Source organism: Polypterus senegalus, chromosome 3, assembly GCF_016835505.1.
Source record: "Polypterus senegalus isolate Bchr_013 chromosome 3, ASM1683550v1, whole genome shotgun sequence".
Lineage (NCBI taxonomy): Eukaryota > Metazoa > Chordata > Cladistia > Polypteriformes > Polypteridae > Polypterus > Polypterus senegalus.
The window spans coordinates 249,367,544-249,387,446 of NC_053156.1; the positions used below are offsets into that span (position 1 = coordinate 249,367,544).

General features: G+C 36.1%; 1 protein-coding gene across 2 annotated transcripts; it reads right to left on the reverse strand.

Annotated features, from left to right (window-relative positions):
• Positions 1 to 359: 359 nt before the first annotated feature.
• pdia6 (protein disulfide isomerase family A, member 6) lies at positions 360 to 19,129 on the reverse strand. 2 transcript variants are annotated; one of them, XM_039748902.1, is made up of 13 exons: positions 19,005 to 19,129; positions 17,808 to 17,955; positions 17,656 to 17,713; positions 16,363 to 16,489; positions 16,172 to 16,278; positions 15,766 to 15,887; positions 12,343 to 12,457; positions 11,320 to 11,460; positions 8,682 to 8,766; positions 5,900 to 5,972; positions 1,433 to 1,591; positions 1,166 to 1,262; positions 360 to 873 (listed from the first exon to the last, which is right to left on the reverse strand). In XM_039748902.1, exons 1-13 carry the CDS (start codon positions 19,051 to 19,053, stop codon positions 808 to 810), a joined length of 1,347 nt encoding a protein of 448 aa, XP_039604836.1. In that variant the 5' UTR covers positions 19,054 to 19,129; the 3' UTR covers positions 360 to 807. The 2 variants fall into 2 exon arrangements, with proteins under 2 accessions (XP_039604836.1, XP_039604835.1); XM_039748901.1 differs by having other exon boundaries at positions 15,766 to 15,890.
• Between the last annotated feature and the right edge of the window lie 774 nt (positions 19,130 to 19,903).

Consider the following 19,903-nt stretch of genomic DNA (forward strand, 5'->3'; position numbering starts at 1 on the left):
AGTGTTTTCCCACGCCCACCCCGGATCATTAATAATCTGTAGTTGCTTTGTGGGGCTCCAACTTTCACTGGGTAAACAAACACCTGCCCCCCGCAGCCCCAATGCCCAACCCCACACAATCACACAATTGCTAGAACAAATAAATCAGTTTTTGAATCTGCATATTATTATTTCACATCCACTTTTTGGTGTAAACATATTTCGATGCTTGAATCCAAGAAGAGACCCCCAGCGTGGACTTTTCCACTTGTGGTGTTATGTTAGCTCTCAGAAAGTTTAGCATTTTGGAATTTCAGATTATTGATACTCAACCTGTTAAAATAAAAATAAAACAAAAAAACAAAACACACCACACAACATGCATTTAAGGTTGAATTCAACTTTCTTTTATAAAAATATGAATTATATACCCACTGCTAGACAGAACAGTGATAAATTTTACATTATGTTCTTCTTACCAAAATTCTTGACACTCACAACAAAAGGCCAAATTTGCAAAGGGAAAACACATTCAGAGAAATTCCATGAAAAGTATTAATCCAGATAGTGCAGCTTTAAAATTAACTCCATTCAGCACCAGATCCACCATGGACGCCAGCCAATGAAACACTTTCTATGAGGAAGCAGCATATGCTCAAGTCCACTTTTTAAAGGCTGCCACTGGTTCTGGACTTACAACTCCTGTGAAGCAGCAGTTTTGCCAAGTCATTTAAAAAAAAAATAAAATAATAATAAAATAAAAAAAAAAGTTTTTGCACAGAGTGTTTCTTTTTACACCTTCACTGAATGAAAACTGTAGTAATCCTCTCATAATTCATCTTTAATGTCATCTAGATCTACATCACTCAAGTCAATGTCCTCTTCTATAGGGAGCTGAAAAAACACAAAAATGTTGATCAGTCAGGTGAATCTCTGAAGTAGGCATCCATTTATCCATTTAAACTACACATGTGAAATTATCAGATGCCATGGTTCAGCCCCTCTCCAGGACTTTAGAAATGGATTAAGAAGGACTGAGAATGCATGCATGTACGCAACTGTGTGTAAATGCACCACATTTTATTTGAATCATACCATTATTTAACCCAGAAAGCAAAACATTAAATTCCTTGATTACCACTTCTGTTTTAAATGTTTAAATTTAGCTACTATTTTAAAGTGTTACCTCTCCATCTTTGCCATCCCATTGTTCAACTCTATTAATCTTTGGAAGTGCTCCACCTCCGACTGTAGCTGTAGATCCACGACCCATTGAAAGATCCCTGTGGCAAACAGGAATGAATAATCTAAGTTACACCAGTCCCAAATAAAACACCAAAGGTCCTAGAGAAGCATAGACCTGGGATGGATTTTTCAAATTCAAATAGTGTCATTAAAATGACATGTATAACAGATTTAAACGTTAACAAAGCAGTAAATAAATGATCATTACCTGAGGAATTCATGAATCCCCTGCTCACTGAAAGATCCCTTTAGGAGAGCAAATTTCATTTTTCTGCTGTTGATAGCAGCCATGGCAGGATACCCAAACCCTCCAATGCCTAATGAGGACTCAAGATCCATCTGAGCACCAGCTTCTGCCCAAACCCACCTGTGACAAGAACACGTTAAGTTATTAACTTTAGGCTGGTATGCACATTATCCATAGAGGATCAAATCTATGCAATCAATTCTCATGAAAATATTGTAAAGCTTTAAAAGAGTGCTGAAGTTTCAAAACCACAAAAAAAAATGCAATCTTTAGGTTAATATGAGAAAAAAGAAAATACATTTTACATTACACACACACACTTTGTACACTGTGAAAGAAAATAAAGACAATGAAGAGGTAATGTAGTTATTTAGGGGTAATATAGATAATGTGTAAGAAGTGCTTTTGTATGCTTTTCACATTAAAATAGAGCATTTATCTTAAAAGTATCAAACAGATGAAGGGTGTGTGAGCAACAAGGAGACTGAATATTCTGGTGATGGTTAACTTTAAGACTTGATAGTTGTCACATACCCTTCTATGGAATTCCTGTGTAAGTGCTGAACTTGAGATACTGAGAAGGTCAAAGAATGTAGCGGAATGAGACTTATTTAGGTGTATAAGAAGTCTGTAAGCTAATGAACCAAGGAGAGTAAAATGTCAGATGTTGTGAAAGCATTATCTTAGCATGGTTAGGTACATTCAGTTGTTTGTAAATGTGGAACTGTGACAACTGTGCTCAAGAAAAATTCCCTTAACAGACTGCTTTGATGAGGTACTCCCTCTTCATGAAGAGAAGTAAAAAGCATGAACAAGCATCCTTCTGCCTGGTTTGGATTACATATTTATTTGTTGAAGTGGTATTATGGCAACAGTTTCTTCCACAACACACACACAAACATATCATACAATGTATATACAATAACCAGAATAGAAATTTAAACCAAATATGATTATCTAAGCTAGTAATGTGAAGTCTTGTTTTGCTGCAAAGTTACACAAGGCAGTCATTTAAACTTCAGAGTGGTTGCCTATACATTCTATAGCTCATTTTGAAGCAAAAATTAGTGGCTTTAAGAATGAATGCAAGGAAGTATTGTTTTTCAGTTTACATACAACATTATGGTTATCACTGTAAGTATCTCCTCAAATTGTCACTTTTGTAAACAAGGTGGATGATACAATCATCAACAACACCCAAACAAAACAAGATGCAATCTACAGTGGCATTTTAAAGTTTGTATAAAGGGCTATTAGTGCTATTTGTCTGTAATATTACTATGTTTTTAAGCCACTGCAAGTACATCCCTCATCCTTACACTTTCCTTTGTATTCCTTTCAGAAATGCAAGCACACCCTATGAAATGTTTCTGTTCGAGATAGTATCTTTAGATAAATGTGATGTGGAGAGGGGGAAATTTGACTTTGTTAATGGTTTTTCCATTGAATAAATTACTGCAGATACACCCTTTCTGTCTATGGAAAATGTCTGTCCAATCTCTGCTATTCCCCTCTTTGGCTAAAATAACCATTTCCTATACAAGTGACTACCAGGCTCTAAGATTTGAGAAATTTGCTCCCACTCTTCCTTGCAGAATTCTTTCGGCGGTGTGATGTTTAAGGGTGTCTTGCATACACAGTCCATTTCAAACTCCCCTCCACAGCATCTAGATGGGATTCAGATCTGGGCTTTCACGTGCCTCTCCAGAACCCTTAATTTCTTTTCCAGCCATTACTTGGTGTATTTAAGTGGTAGGTTTTTGCCACTATCATGTTAAATGGTTCACTTTCAGCAGAATGTTAATCTTCAAACCGATGGTCTCACATTATCCTCAAGCACCATTTGGAACAATGAGGAATTCATAGAGGATTTTGTGATGGTGAGCTACTCAAGCCAGATGTAACAAAGCGGCTTCAAATCATAACATTTCCACTACCATGCTTTACAGTTGACATCAGGCTCTTCTGGTGAAATGTATTCCTTTAATCCAGATGTTCATTCCACATAGCAAAGGTTTCCTACTTGTACACCTTCCATGTAATCTGTGCTGCCTGTGTCTAATGGTATAATCGTGCACTTTAAGAGCGCAAGGATGATACTATGGGACTTGCAGGTAGTTTTTGCCACTGTTGCTGTCAGAGACCTCTTTCAGCATCTTACACTCTGTTCTCAAGCTTAACTTGCTGGGGCTGCCTGGTCTGGACAAGTTGTCAGTTTTCTGTAGTCTTCTCCACTTGTATATGACCTTCCAGAGAGTGGAATTGTTCAGAGTATTCTTTTTGGATTCTAAATCCCTTCCCAAAAATTCATCTGTGATCCTCTAATAAATGTTCTGATCATTTACACCTAATCTGATGCACCCAATTTCAATTTCAAGTATTTGATGTAATAAATGTAGGGCAGTACTTATTTTTGTAATGTGAAATTTGTATTTGTTTATTTAAATTATACAAGAGTACATAAGGTGGCATGAGGTTTATTATACTTTACCACCTTTACTGATTAAATGAAGAGCAAATCTTGATATGTCTACATATATTACAGAAAAATTATGGGTTGTACTTTTTCACAATTGAACGTTATATTATTTAAATTAATTTAAATTGACTTAAAAAAGTAAGTGAATCATTAGGTTCAGCGGCTCAGTCAACTACACAAGTACAAACAGAAGCTAAAATAACTTTATTTACTTGGCACAATCACTAGGACAAAGAGGCAAATAGGAGTTTACTCCAGGGCCCCACTGGTGTGGTGTGGCATCCAATTGTTTGTACATTTTTCAACAGACCAAAAAAAAACAAAAAAAAAACCAAACAACCATATACACCCATGTGGGACATCAGTAATTTGCAATTTCAAACATTTAGATTTCAGATATTCTTAACATTTAAAATATGGACTAGTTTAATTTAAATAGATGTCTGTTCAATTGAATTTGAAGATTAATTGAATTTTCCACAGGCCTTCAATATATCTGCAATTCAAACTCTAAAATTCCACTAATTACATTTTCACAAGTGAAAAATATAATTATATACCTTTGCCTTAAACTTTAAAAAGTAAAAACTGGTTCTCATAGTGACTGGAAGAAATCAGATTTTCAAACCATAAGCTTTATAGAAGTCAATGTATATTCAGTGATGTATCTCCTGACTAGTCAATATTTAATTGTATATACAGTAACTAAAAATTGACTGGAAAAATAGATACTGGAAGGACAGAAAAAGAAGAAGTCTTCTTCAGAGGCAAAGCTTGAGTTTCTAATTAAAGTGAAAACATCCATAAAAAAGGAGGATAAAAAAAAAAAAAAAAAAAGAAAACACAACTCTGATATTTGAAAAGAGAACATCTGGTTGACCCTACAAATTTCAAAAGAATGCGATCTGAATCAAGTGTAAAACAGGAAAAATGCAAGAAAGGCAGCTACCAGAAATCTCATTCCATAATTGAGTGATGTCATTTTTTGGGTTTATAGTTGCTTTTGCGAGCCTACACCTAGATGACTTGCTATCCAAGATTAAAACAGAAATTCAAGCTCAAATAAAAATTTTATGCAGGGGAATATCAGGCTATATAATAGTTATTGAATATTACTAACCAAAGGAAATCTTGTTGCTGTCAAAGCTGCCAAGTATGTGTCACAGCGTTCACAACAGCGTTGTGCAAAATTAACTAGAATTTTAAAATATGATTAAAGTGATCGATTTTAAATAGATATGATTTACTTAACGAAATATTTGGGTCATTTACTAAAAACTGGATTCAGTCACAAAATGAAAAAAAATGAAGGATATACGAATTTGAGTAAAACATGCTTTACATGTTAAATTAAACAGGCCACATAAACATGTCCTATTATAGTATAAAAATCTATTTAGGGGAGAAAACATTGACATAAAAAGCTCAAGTTTCATTCTCTGCCACATCGCTAATGACAAAATGTTCCACTGTTTGCATACATTAAGCAATGCAATTTTCTGCAAGCATGACTGAAAATGCATCACTTTATAGTAAAACATTTTACAAAAGACATAATAGTGCTTAATGCTTAATGGACTTAGATTTAAAACATATGCTTTAGAAACCAGACAAACAAATTAACAGAACTGGGTACTGCTAGGAAGTCTCAGCCAATACAGCTTAATTAAAGATGTACAATTACAAAGAATTATGCCATTTCTTCCAATATACCCTTTGTGTGACAGGTCTAGATTTCATGCAGTGAAGGCTCGGTATATTTTATGTTTAATAGTGCAGAAGTAAATGTTGGCATAAATGAATCAAACTACAGCATTTACTTTTTATTGATACATTTGCTTATTTGCAAATGCAGTTTCAGAACTTGAGGTTAATTCCCAACTATCCAGGGTAAAATATTTACTCTTTATCTGAAAGTGAAAAGTTAGAAATCAAATGGGCAGACTTACCCCCACATCTTTTTCTTGTATTTATCAGCCATTCTCCTAATGACATCCAAATATGTATTTCTACCAACAGCTCCTAAAAACAGTAAAAACACACATCTTAATTTTCAGTCTATATAAAGGTAATAACTTCTAAACCATTGTAAATAAGAGATCCAAAATAAATTCAGCAATACTGGAAATTCAATGTGCAATAAGCTAAGTGACTGCCAAGACTGGATTAACACACGAGTTTAAGTGTTGCACAGAAAAGTGAATTAGTTTCAATATTTATTACAAAATGAGTTGGCAAGTGAGGCATATTCATTGCCTAGAGACAGTGTGTTTACGTGTGCGCGTGTGAGTGCACACGAGTGTGAACACCATAGACTTATGAGTAATGCTGAACAGCACAGCTTTCAAGCACAATTCTGTGCCACTGCTTTAAGCAGTTATTTTTGTCCATGTCTCAGTTTACCCCATCCCGTGGTCACTCCGTTACTGCTCCAGGTGTTCAGTTAAACACTGCAAAAGATCCACCAAGCATTACAATATAGCACAATAACTAGCAGTGCACCCATTGGAGGGACATACATTAGATCATGGACACCGTGTTTGAAAAAACGTTCAATGTACATGGCAGTGCAGTTTGCCAATAACTGCTAGCCAAACGAAGGGGAAGGAAACTTCCAACTATTGGCTGGAAGTAAATTGGTGAAATAAGGGTGCAATCCTGTACTAAAATACATGCAGATTCAGAAAATGAATGGCTGGATTCAAATAATTCTAGCTACTGAATATCAAGTAAATAAGTATTTCTTTAATTGTAATTTTTTTCAAAAGCATTGTTAAGTTAATGCAGGATAAATTGAGTTCTCCATTTTTTTTTTTTTATACATCAATATTAGTTTTAGTTTATGAACAGAATATTAAAATTTCACCACCTTGATTTGATTTTGCCCAAGCAAATTATATAAATGGTTTACTGTCCTGAAATCAGTAACTTACACTCCTAAAGTATTATTCTCATAGCAAATACGACAGATGCAAAATTATTTTCTGTTATGAGCTATAGTTAAAAATCTAAAATCGGCGAGTTTACATAATCATTAAAACTGATATAGTGAGTGTGTTAGGGATATTTAGTAAACCACCAGACCTTAGTTTGTGTGATACTGGCAAAACTATTGATATTTTCTGGCACTTTGTTGAGAACGATAATTGGATGATATTTTGCATCCTTTAAAGCCGTGTTTGTAAAAAGTCTTATTGATATAGGTTGGTCTTGTTAATAGGATACTAGTTGTATTTTACTAATGAGATTAATGGAAGCAGTTATGGAACATTGGTCTTATTTACTGTCTTAAAAACTAACAAAAATGTAAAAAAAAAAAAATCACTAGTCAAAGTATAACAGATCAATGACAATAATACATTTTTATAGTGCCTTTCCCATGTCCAAGTATGAGTAAACCATTTCAAAGTGGCCTATAGGATTTACACAAAAAAACTGCATCAAGACCAACAAACTGTTTAAAATGCTCTCATTATAATAGACACCTATACTTAATACTGAATCTAAAAGGGAATAAAATACTAAATTTACTATTTATTTGCTTGACAGACTCCTTTATCCAAGGCAACTTACAGAGGTGAACAGAATCAAATAATATTGGGCTAGGGCCCGTTTGTTCAGTGTAGTAGGACAGATCACAAAAGTTGATTGTCACATGTGAAAAGATGTAATTATTAGTAAATTTACAATCGAGTACAAATCGATAAAGCAATTAAACTTACACAGTAATTTAACCATTAAGATAATGGATCACAGAGCATATACACCCACCCCCAATCAATTAGAAAGAAGAGATGGATCTTCAATTGCCTCTTAAATGCACTGAAGGAGTCAGCTGTACAGATGGAGGTGGAGAGCCCGTTCCACCAACAAAGAACTACACAGGAAGAGTCTGGATTGAAACTTGATACCACACCAAGGTGGCATCATCAGCATCATGCTGTTCCTGCAATTGCTTTTTGAAATAGCTGCCTAAAGACTTTTTTTGCTCCCTCCCTTGTGTCATCACCTGCTCCAACTTTTGCAGCCATAGGGCAAGCTGAATCAGTTGAGGGGCCTGGGGTAGAGCCGTCTTCCTGTCACCATAGCCAAATTCTGTTGTAGCTGCTGTTGTGATGACTTTGATCCTATCATCATGATCATAGTGGCTTTTGTTTAAAAATGAACTGTTAATGTGTCGTTACATCATTATAGTTTGTGGGCTTTGAACCAGGTTAACACCTAAGTATTAAACAGATGACAGCAGAAAGAAACTCATTCTAAAATGTTATTAAACTTATTTTTGAGCTTACTTTATAAGCTGATCATTTTGGGAGGAAAGCAAAGTACTTTGGCAGATCGAGTAAATCCCTGTGCAGCGGTAAACAAAATGGGATGGGAGCGACAAACTGAGCCACCCACATCTGAAATCATAACCCAGCTATGTATTTGTATGCCCATCTGAGCTCTGCACCTCCCTCTCCTGAGCTCCATCTTTGCCACATTCCGTGATCCGCAACAAAGACCTTGTCCACTCACTTTGCGCATGTGCGGTAATCTATCCTGTTAGGTTACATAAGACAGTGAATGCTTGGACTCTCAAGGTGTATTTTTCATTGTTTTTTGCAAAGTGAGTGACAATTTTAATGATATGCGAGTTGAAGTTGAGCAAGATATTATTGTAGATGATACATATCGCACACTGCTACCAAACACCCATCAAATACAGCATCAATAAAACACAACAGCTACCTGTATCGAGAATGTGTGGCAAAACAGAAATGATGCAAAGCTGAAAATCTTCACAAGCCTTTTTTAAAACATCTTCATTGAGGATCTGTATGAAAACACAAATAAAATTCCTTATATTTTATATGCTACAACACAAAAATATTTGTGAGGATACCAGTCTATCACAGACATATCCACATTCAAACTTACTAGGCCCAATCAGACCCAACATTTAGTCAAACATGCTTTTAGACCGGGGATGGAGTGTACAAAAGTGGGAGGAAAAAAAAACAAAACGCAGAAGTTTAGAATCTACATATACAAAAAAAAAAAAATATATGGCAAATCATGGTGCTACAACCTCCGTATCAACAAATGTAGATTTGCCTTGAGAATCCCCCCCCACCCCCACCCATTCATGTTCCAATGCTACTTAATTCTAACTGAATATATACCATTTTGTTTTAATAAAAAATAAAAAAAAGCAAAAACCCGTTTTAATTAATTAAAGACAACACAATATGAAAGGTTAAATTAAAATGTAAAACGAAATAAACCATTCTAAAACAAGACAAACTGAAATAATTTTCCTTTTCTAAAATCACAGCAGAAACTCTCAGCAATTTGTAGTTTATGTGCATCTATGATAGAGAACTAAAATTTAAGATTACATGCACAATAATAACCTATCCACATTTAATATGCCACTTCCTGCAAGTTTAGATATTTGAAGGGGCTGTTTAATAGACAATACTCCAGCCAAATGGATTCTATTCCTACTTCAGTCTGTGTGCGCGATTGCATATGCAAGGAGTTGGCTTAAATGACAAATATTATATAAATGGTTCTAGTAGGCAATGACTTAAACCTTTATAAAAAGTGTATGTGTGTATTAAAAAATTTACATATTTTATAGTATTTGTACTAGATATTAATATTAAATCCAACTGATAAAAACCATCAGCCAAAATGTTTTGACTATAAAATGAAAAATTTTCCTCCAACCGCTGATCACCCACTGATGGGCTATGTTGCCCCTCTATATTATTACACTCTTCAAAATAAGGATGCTGGAATACAACATGCCCTGAGGACATCAAATCTTTAAAAGTACTTTCTATTTACTTTTTGCACAGAACGTCAAATGTGCTGCAAAAGTCTCATCTTCAACTTAGATAAACTTTATAGAAGTGAGTGGAAAAAGACAAACTACATAGTATTCACTGGTAACTTCCTAATCTGGAATACAGTAATCCCTCGCTATATCGCGCTTTAACTTTCGCGGCTTCACTCTATCGCGGATTTTATATGTAAGCATAACTAAATATATAACGCGGATTTTTCGCTGCTTCGCGGGTTCTGCGGACAATGAGTCTTTTTACTTCCTGCACATGCTTCCTCAGTTGGTTTGCCCAGTTGATTTCATACAAGGGACGCTATTGGTAGATGACTGAGAAGCTAACCAATCAGAGCACGCAGTTAAGTTCCTGTGTGCTGAATGCAGTGTTAACCAGGAACTCTCGTCTCGCTCATTCAGCATCAACGTGTTTCGCTGTGTAGAGAGTTAACTTTTGTGCTCTTTTGTCTTTATCTTTGAGCATAGTCAAGCCCTTCATTATGGCTCCAAAACGATCTGCTCCTGCTGCTGTTTCAGGGGCCGTGCCCAAGCGCCAACGGAAGATGATCACAATTGCCGAAAAGGTAAACATTTTGGATATGTTGAAGAAAGGCAAAAGCTACACCGCTGTAGGACGCCATTACGGCATCAATGAGGCTACGATTCTTTTTATTTAAAAAGTAGGAAAGGAATACAAGATCTACAGCCGCAGTGTCCTTTTAACCAGGGTGCAAAACGAGTTGTAAGTGGATGTAATAAGGCAGTAGTCTGGATGGAATCTGTTTTAGGGATTTGGATTGAAGACTGCCAGAAGAAGAACAACGGCAGTACTACACAATCGCCTGAAGTGGCTCCTTTAGAAGGGCTGTAACGCTCTCCTTTGTTGTGCAGTAAAATTAAACTCATTGTTATCGGACAAGTCATCGTGTCATTGTTGGTGAGTAACCATAATAAATTTTCTACTTACAGTACTTAGTAAATGTATGTACGTTAAGTGTCACTGTACACACATTTACTGTATACTATTTTTCTTGCATTGTACATATTTATTGCTGGTGGCCTGTCTATCGTAATGGCTGTAACATACGTGATATCGGAGACACTCTATATCTTTAAAATAATATTTAGGTTTTACTGTATATAAACAGTGTGTTTATATACATAATTTCAATGAATCTTACCTAATATCTAAGAGAATACAAAGGGATTATGCTGTATAACTGTGCAGGGAATATTTATAAACAGTGTGGGAGAGTTTATAAGGGCTTAAAATATATTAAAATAACCATACAAACATATGGCTTCTACTTCGCGGATTTTCACCTATCGCGGGCAGGGGGGTCGCAACCCCCGCGATCGAGGAGGGATTACTGTACTTTAAAATGCTAGGTTACTACCGATTTATCATTAATCAATGGGCATGAAGTCTGCAAACCTGAATTTGTTTATAGATTTAAAAAAACACTCCACAATACACACACACACACACACACACACACACATCTACACTTTCAATAGTGAAACAGCTTGTGAACAGCATACCTCTAGCAGTTCTGGTGGTGGTGCATTCTCAGAGAAGAGATCAAGAGCAGAAGCCACAATGTCAGACCGGGTCCTTCCACCATTATAATCTTCTGGTTCTTCACCTTTACGAAAGATTTTAATTGTAGGAAATCCTCGGATCTGAAACAATGTTTTGGCTATTGTTAACATTTCAACATTGCTCAGAAAGTTTCACACCAATAACATGGCAACAACATTGATAAAAAGGGTTTTTCCATGGCTGCCAAGTTACATTTTTTGAAAGTATATGCAAAATCTTCAACAGGGTTTAACAAATTATGCTCGGAGAAATCTTACTAGGAAATGACAGACTGAATCAGATGTTAAAAAATAAATAAATAAATAAATAAATAAAAAAAATTAAGCTTGGCAACTATTAGGTTAGAGAATAGTTAAAAATGCGTATCATCAACTATACACATTTTGACAGATGTCTCATTCCAAAATATGCATTGCATAAAATAAATAAATAACTAACTAACTAACTAACTAAAGTCCAGCAAGAAAACGTGGTTACATAAAAGCATAGGTTCACATAATGCTTAGCCTTTTCATTCTCTCCCTAAATGTTCAATTTTCACTGACTACATTATGAAGTAGTTTATCCAAAAAATCAGGTCAATTTATTGTAACTGGTTTTCTGAATTCCTAAAAGGTCCTATCAATAACTAAGATTAATTAGGATGCCACTATCAGTTTTAACTACAAAGTCAATATAGATTTTTGGGGAATTCCCCATTGAGAAAACAAATTTTTCATATGTAAAATTAAATATTCTTCAGTCTAATCCTCTCTTACAAACTTTGTGCACATGAACTTAAAATGATTTAAAATTTGCTTGGAGGAAAACATACATTTGAAATGAGAAATGAACAAAATCAAAATTTACCTTCAAATTCTACTAACATAAGAACCAACATTAGACCAACAGGGGGCTAGAAAGAACGGCAAAAGGTAAGAAAGAAGTTCAACAAAAAAAATACATAAATTATAAAAACCTACCCCATATCTGCTAGCCAGCTCTTGATGGACAGTAGCATCTACGGCTGCCAACTTCACTTTGCCTTTTGTTTGTTCTTTTACATCAGATGCAGCAGCTGCCCACTCTGGCTCAAGGCTTTTATTTAAAAAAAAAAAAAAAAACCCAGAGTCAAGTATCATGAATGATTGGCTACTCTTGTAAAAATTTTAATAGAAATAGATGAAACATTTCAATTTATTATTAGTCAACAGTGTTCTCAGCAGGTTGGCTTACAGTGCAGAAATTTAGTTACATGTACATCATGCTGGTTAAAAAGTACCAGCCGGCTATACAGCAACAATATTGATAGGCAGACAAAAAAAAAAAGTATTTTTCCACTTAAGTGGCTCTTGAAAATGTTGTTCAGCAACCTGTTCTTTTCTGGCACAATCTTTAGCTGCTATTACACATACACAGAAAGACAGCAATAGTAAAACTCACCAATGAAATCATTAAGAAGATTATTACAATTAAGGGAAGAAAAAAAAAATCATTTTGAGATTTTGCTGTACTCCCATGATATAAATATCCTGTAGAACAGACCTTCCTGTATCAACCAGTAAACATTCTATATTCAAATTGAAAGAGTAAATACTGCTCTGTAAATCCCTATACTAAAATAAGCAAAACACACACTGTTCCTTCTTGTCAATCATTATCATCTGCACAAATTAAGCAAATTCAATAGAGCAAATTACAGCAAAAAAAAAAAAAAAATGCACATGCTCTTCTTATTTGGAGACTTTATTATAATATAGTGTTCAAAAAATTAAGGAAACACTTAATCATCAGTCTAACATCAAGTCAGTTAAATTTCAGGGATATCAATCTTTCCAGTTAGGAAGTATAAGCGATTGTGAATCAACTTAACTTCACCTGCTTTATTGCAAAAGAAAGTGAAAACAGGAGCACTAAAGAGATAACAGGAAGAAACCCCCACAGAAAGGTGGTGCAGGTGATGGCATCAGATAATTGCTCTCTCCTTATCCTTCCCGATTCTTCTCTATCGTTTCTAGTGTCCTTGTCACTACTGGAAGCATGAGGCGGTGCCTTCAGCCAATTCAGGTTGCACAGGTAATTCAGGTTGCACAGGTAATTCAGGTCCTCCAGGATGGCACATCCATAAGTGTCATCACAAGAAGGTCTCAAAAGCACAAAGGAGATACTAGGAGACAGGCCATTACAGGACAAGAGCTGAACAGGGCATTAGGATGGTATCAATCCAGTGGAAGGACTGGTATCTGCTCCTTTGCACAAGGAGGGATAGGGTGACTGGTGTGCATGTTTCTGACCAAACTGGTCCATGAGGGTGGCATGATGGCTCATCATCCACTAGTGCGACCCGTGTTCACACACCATCACTGTGCAGCTTGACTGGCATTCACCAGAGAACACCACAATTGGCAGCTCTGCCACTGGCATCCCATGGTCTTCACAAATGAGAGCAGGTTCATACCAAGCACATAATAATAAAATAATAATTTATTACATTTATATAGCGCTTTTTCAAGGCACTCAAAGCGCTTTACATACAAGGGGGGGGATCTCCTCAACCACCACCAGTGTGCAGCATCCACCTGGATGATGCAACGCAGCCATAGTGCGCCAGAACGCCCACCACACACCAGCTTACTGGTGGAGAGGAGACAGAGTGATGAAGCCAATCAGTGTATGGGGATGATTAGGAGGCCATGACGGTCAGAGGCCAATGGGCAAATCTGGCCAGGATGCCGGGGTAACACCCCTACACTTTCCGAAAGACATCCTGGGATTTTTAATGACCACAGAGAGTCAGGACCTCGGTTTAACGTCTCATCCGAAAGACGGTGCTTTTTTACAGTATAGCGTCCCCATCACTATACTGGGGCATTAGGACCCACACAGACCACAGGGTGAGCACCCCCTGCTGGCCTCACTAACACCTCTTCCAGCAGCAACCTAGTTTTTCCCAGAAGGTCTCCCATTCAGGTACTGACCAGGCTCAACCCTGCTTAGCTTCCGTGGGCAACCAGTCTAGGGCTACAGGGTGATATGGCTGCTGGTTTTGATAGACAGGAGTCTGTAGATGCCATAGTGAACGTTTTGCAGACTTCAACATCCAGCATGACCAGTTTGGCAGTGAGTCAGTGATAGTCTGGGGAGTCATACCTTTAAACAGACCTCCACGTGCTAGGCTACTGTACCCCGACTGCTGTCAGGTAATAGGATGAAATCCTCCAAGTCATTGTCAGGCTTTACTCTAGTGAAGTGGGCTGTGGGTTCCTCCTGATGCAGGCCAATGCCTGGTCTCGTGTGAGCAAAGTGTGTAGGCAGTTCCTGGTTGACGAAGGCATTGATACCATTGACTAGCCTGCACATTCCTCAGATCTAAATCCAATTAAGAACCTCTGGGACATTATGCCCTCAAAGGCTCACTACTTGAAATATAATTCACATTATTTAACGGGAATATACATGTTTGGGTGGCAGGATCACTACAGAAGGTATTTTTGCTTTACAAATCTACTATGACTTCTAGCCTTTGTTAATGTGCGACATTAAGTGTATATATATATATATATATATATATATATATATATATATATATATATATATATATATATATATATATATATATATATATATATATATATATATATATATATATATATATATATATATATATATATATATATACTCAGACTGAGTAGCGACTCTAAATCAGCTTAGCGAGAATAAATGTGGTCTAATACTGCTGATGCGGCTAGAAAAGGCCCTAGGTGGATTTCCTCCTAACCTGATTTAGCATCACAGTTCACATTAGTTTGACGGTTTAAATCCAAAACTAATTTTATAAAGCAATATTTATTAATGGGTTCTACATGAAACCCATGATCAATGAATTGAACATTATCTTAACAGAGTGCTGAATCTGTCATTTTTAAGGCCAGTCAGTATAACGGGAATAACAGTTTACCAAAAATTCACTGTAATTCAGTTTACTTGGTTAAAAATTGGAATTCAGGATTCTAAATTGGAGAGCTGCATTAGTATCACCCAAAAGAAGGGCAGGGAAGGGTCCAGTCAAAGTGCTAGAGCCTTGCATCATTCGAAAAAAAATTCTTTACTCATTTCCTTTGCCCATCTGTCTATAAAGGACATTTCTGGACATGTCAAAATAGGAAGCAGTAACAAGAAATCTAGTTAAGAGCAGCTAGGAGGACCATACGTTTGTTTCTGCTGCTACACTACTTACTCACTGCAAAAACAGGATACAGTACAATGAACCATTTTGTTAGCTCCAATTAGTACATTTCCTAAATTTTCCACATGAATACATCAAGCCAATATAAAACAATCTAAAATATAACCCCCATTGCAACAATCCATTCATGTACACAAAAACACCCCCAAACAATACATACTTTTTACAATGCCCACACCAAGGTGCAAAGAATTCCACCATCCAGATATCATCACCGTCCAACACATTTTTGTCAAAGTTATCATCTGTGAGCTCAACAACGTCCTTTTTACTTCCACTGCTCTGCTAGTGGGGAGGAAAAAAAAAAAAAAAAAATCGATCACCTTCTGATCAATCAAGCATTTTACATATAAAAATCTTTAGAGAGTATTAAAAATTAACTATATTTTATGTTAACCTGAAATATCACTTAATACATTCTTTGTTGAATATCTCCTTAAGAGATGCACCAATACATCCGATTTAGTTCAGTTCAGTACATGTTGAAGATTAACAACATAATCAGGCGGTTTAACAACAAAGCCATTTTAACAATCAACTTTAAAATGCATCAAAATTTACCATACCTGTCTGCCATGATCTGAACCACTGCTTTTCCCATCAAGTCTACTCTTGACCATAGACCTCAGGGAATTGAGAGCTGAATCAACAATTGCTTGGCTTGTTCTAGCACCTTTAAGTAAACAAACCCCATTAGAATGCTTTATAATAATTTCAACATTACTGGAAATGTTCTAAAAAAAGACAAATAACATACCTTGATAATCTTCAGGACTGTTTTTGTTAAGACCAAAGACTTTAATGGTGGGAAAGCCTTTAATGCCATACTGAGCACCCAAACTCTTGTGTTCATCTGCATTCACTGCACCAACTTTTACAACACCCTGTTAATTTCAACAAATTCATCATCTTATTATTGTAGAACATTCACTTTGGAGTTCACTATTTGCTTAATAACATTTCTAAATGCAGATCACCTCTTAAAAAATCCAAATTTTGTAGGAAAGTAGCTGAATCTGACAGAGTTAAAATTACACAGTTACAATGGAATGATTGTTTTCACAACATTAATTGAATTGCTTTTTAATTGTTTTGCCTAATGTTATAAAAGATGTCTATTCCCAACAAAGGTAAATAAAATAAGTGGTCAAAATGGTTAAAAGGGCCAGAACTATAGGAGACTAGATTTCTACAATACATTTAGTGTTTGGCAGTTATGTAGTGGTTGCATAGCTGTTGTTTTTACATAATCTCCCCATAATGCCTATGATATTTTCACATCTTTAACATATACAGTGACAGCACTGTTAAGTTGCATCAGCCTGGGCCCGAGTCACTAACAGTATGAGCTGGCATTCCATCATGTAAATGAGCAGTTTCAGAGCCAGATGCAGGGGAGCTAGTAAAACCAGCAAGCCTGCCAAAGTCACATATGAATTCCAACTTGTGCAGCAAGAGTGACCATTCCATCTAAGGACAGTGAGGTACCTTTAATGAGCAGAGAATCCATTAGGTTGGCAGTGGGCGAGATGCTCAATATATTGAATATATACATAAAAAACAAATACACACCACATTAGACAAAAGTTTCCTATTCAGCGTCGCCTCACTCTTCATAATAAAGTTAGACAATTCACATCAATTATGACAACTACATGGTGTGTTTGCATTTCTTTCTGCCCATTTTGGGAAAAGAAACTCCATAAAGGAATTTCATCATTTCTTCTTCCATGCTTTTGAATGTGGGTGATGTGGGCCAAGTATAAACGTTTCTCAAGTGATTGCTATTTCTTCCTTATGAACAGTGAAGCTTACAGTATAATAATCAAATCTTCAACTTTAGTTTTCAAATCTCTAAGTTTATACCTCTGTACAAGACAAAATAAATGTATGACATGTTTAAGTGGCAAAGCTCAGCTGAATTACAAACTGTTTTAATGCATTTCTAAAACTCAGTTTTACTTGTATTTTCAAATTATGAAAAAAACTGATTGTTTTGTGCAACTCTAGATAATTTAGTCAAAGTAACTTAAAAAAATTACACTCTTACTTTTAAAGCTGTAGCTGCCTTTTTCCAGTCCGGTGTAAGTCTTTGACAGTGACCACACCTACACGAGAGGCAATGAAAGGGAAGCGGACACATCAGATTTTCAAGTTAAAAACATGCTTCACCAACTATTGAATGTACTGTCTTTCACTCACCAAGGAGCATAAAATTCTATCAACCATAAGCTGTCACTCTGTATTACTTCTCTGTTGAAGTTTGAGGGACTGAGTTCAATAACGTCATCACTGGATGTGTAAAAGCCATTCACCGTCATAAAGAGCAAGTGTGTCACACAACTTAAACCTATAATGCAATTAAAACAATTGTTACCAAACAAGAAGCAAACAAAAACAATTCATTCTGTTTATCTATTTATTACAAAAGGATGTCAGGATGATGTTCATGATATTTTGATGACGCTCACATTTAACTTTAAGGTAAACCAAAGTAATAGTTTGCTGTTGTAATAGAAACGCAAATTGCTCCACAAATTTAAATGTAACAGGAATAAAGATGATACCCGATAAGTCAAATTTCATTTTAAGGGACCTTAACTTTTTGATTCACCTTGTACTAATTTGGCACATTGCCCTACACATACTTAAGCTATTTTCCAGTGATAAGCAACACTGTAATTAGCAAATCTTATCAATACTGCCTTGACCATACACGACATTATGAGCATCAGTGAAGCTGCTGTTAATGAAAAATTCATTACTATTTTTTTGTGGAGGCGTTAGACATCAAAGGTTTTATAAGGCACCTTTCACTGTAGGCACTTCCTCATAAAATATCCAGAACAACTAACATCACAGCCCAAGACAACTTAAAAAATAACGGTTGCCAAGTAATGAAAGTAGGGGGCAATTAAAGGGATGCACGTTTGAAGGCAACAAAAAGTACAAGGTGGGCGGATCCTTAACATGGGAATTTAAAGTTTTACACTTAACAAAACTGACGTGTTACGGCAAAAGAAGAAAGAAAATACAGCTTTCTCCACATACCAAGAAGACAATTCTTTAAGCATTCTAAATAAATGAATGGATTTAAAAGCATGAAAATCCTCGTTTTTCCTTGAAATGTGTCATGGACACGTCAGTTATAAGCAAACTCACTCCCTCCACTATTATTAAATAGCTAACATTTAACATAGAAAAATTCCGCAGAACTTGCACGTCGAATACACTTGCACACTTCAAAGCACATAATACCAGCTGTTGAACCCCAGAACAGGCCACACTGACAATTTAATCAAATCATATTTCCATCATCTTTGATGCAAGTGAACATAAACCATACAAGAGAATTAAAAAAAACATTTTATCCACATCTTCAAAAGCTGGATCTCTTACCTATGAAATATTGCATTTTTGAGGTTTCCATCATCCGCAACCCTATCATATGCCCAAATCTTCACTAAAGCGGAAACACCGCGCTCACAGACACAAGTAGACAGGCGTAGACGGACAAAAACAGAGAGAATCCCTCCGTGTCGGCCACTGATTGGCTAGCTAGATTTGACAAGGCGATGTGGCCAATCAGAAGCCGACGTGTGGTCTGAGAATGTTTTTTCGGGGGCGGAGACAGAGCGTTCCCGTACAAAGTGAAAGCACGGGGCGTGGCTAGTAAATTGTATCAGATATCCAACAGAGAGAAAAAAATTCATGGTTCTGTCATGCACGTGTGCGGACAACAGATTCTAAACCATATAGGCAAAGTCAGAATTCTGTTCAACAGTATATCTTGTTAAAAAAAATTAAGCAGTAAATGAAATTCGTTGTTGACACTTGTCTGTTAGTCGACTTAGTCTTCATAGACGTGTCCCTTTAGCAGAAGACTCTGCCTGAGTTTTTTAAGTTTCGTGTCCATGTTAATATATTACACCCAAGTGTCATGATACAAACCAAACAGAACTTGTATATGTACGATCTTGAAGTTAGCTACTTATTTAAAGCGTATTCGCCTAGCTGTTTATTCGCAGTAGGCAGTTTTTTTTGCTCAGAGCCAACTACTTATTCGCATACCTTGCGCGAGCCAGCTTCTTATTCAATTAATGGGAAGATAACGTATTTTAAAAGGTATACAGTGATTTGTTTTTAAAATTGATCGCTAATTTTAAAAAATCCCTATTTTGAATATAAGTGAATTTTGCACGTTCCAATGTAGGCATACTGGTCAAATTTAAATCCAAGCCCGACACACTGCAATATTAAGCATGGGAAAGGCGCTATATACATACACTGTATTATTA

What these genes read in the sequence shown, in the direction of transcription:
- pdia6 (XM_039748901.1), bottom strand. Translation starts at nt 19,053, where the DNA reads ATGATAGGGTTGCGGATGATGGAAACCTCAAAAATGCAATATTTCATA. An exon ending in TGGTGTGGGCATTGTAAAAA is followed by an intron (nt 12,458 to 15,765) that starts GTATGTATTGTT and finishes TTTAAATAAAAG; the next exon opens with CCTTGAGCCAGAGTGGGCAG. An exon ending in CACCACCAGAACTGCTAGAG is followed by an intron (nt 8,767 to 11,319) that starts GTATGCTGTTCA and finishes GTTTTCATACAG; the next exon opens with ATCCTCAATGAAGATGTTTT.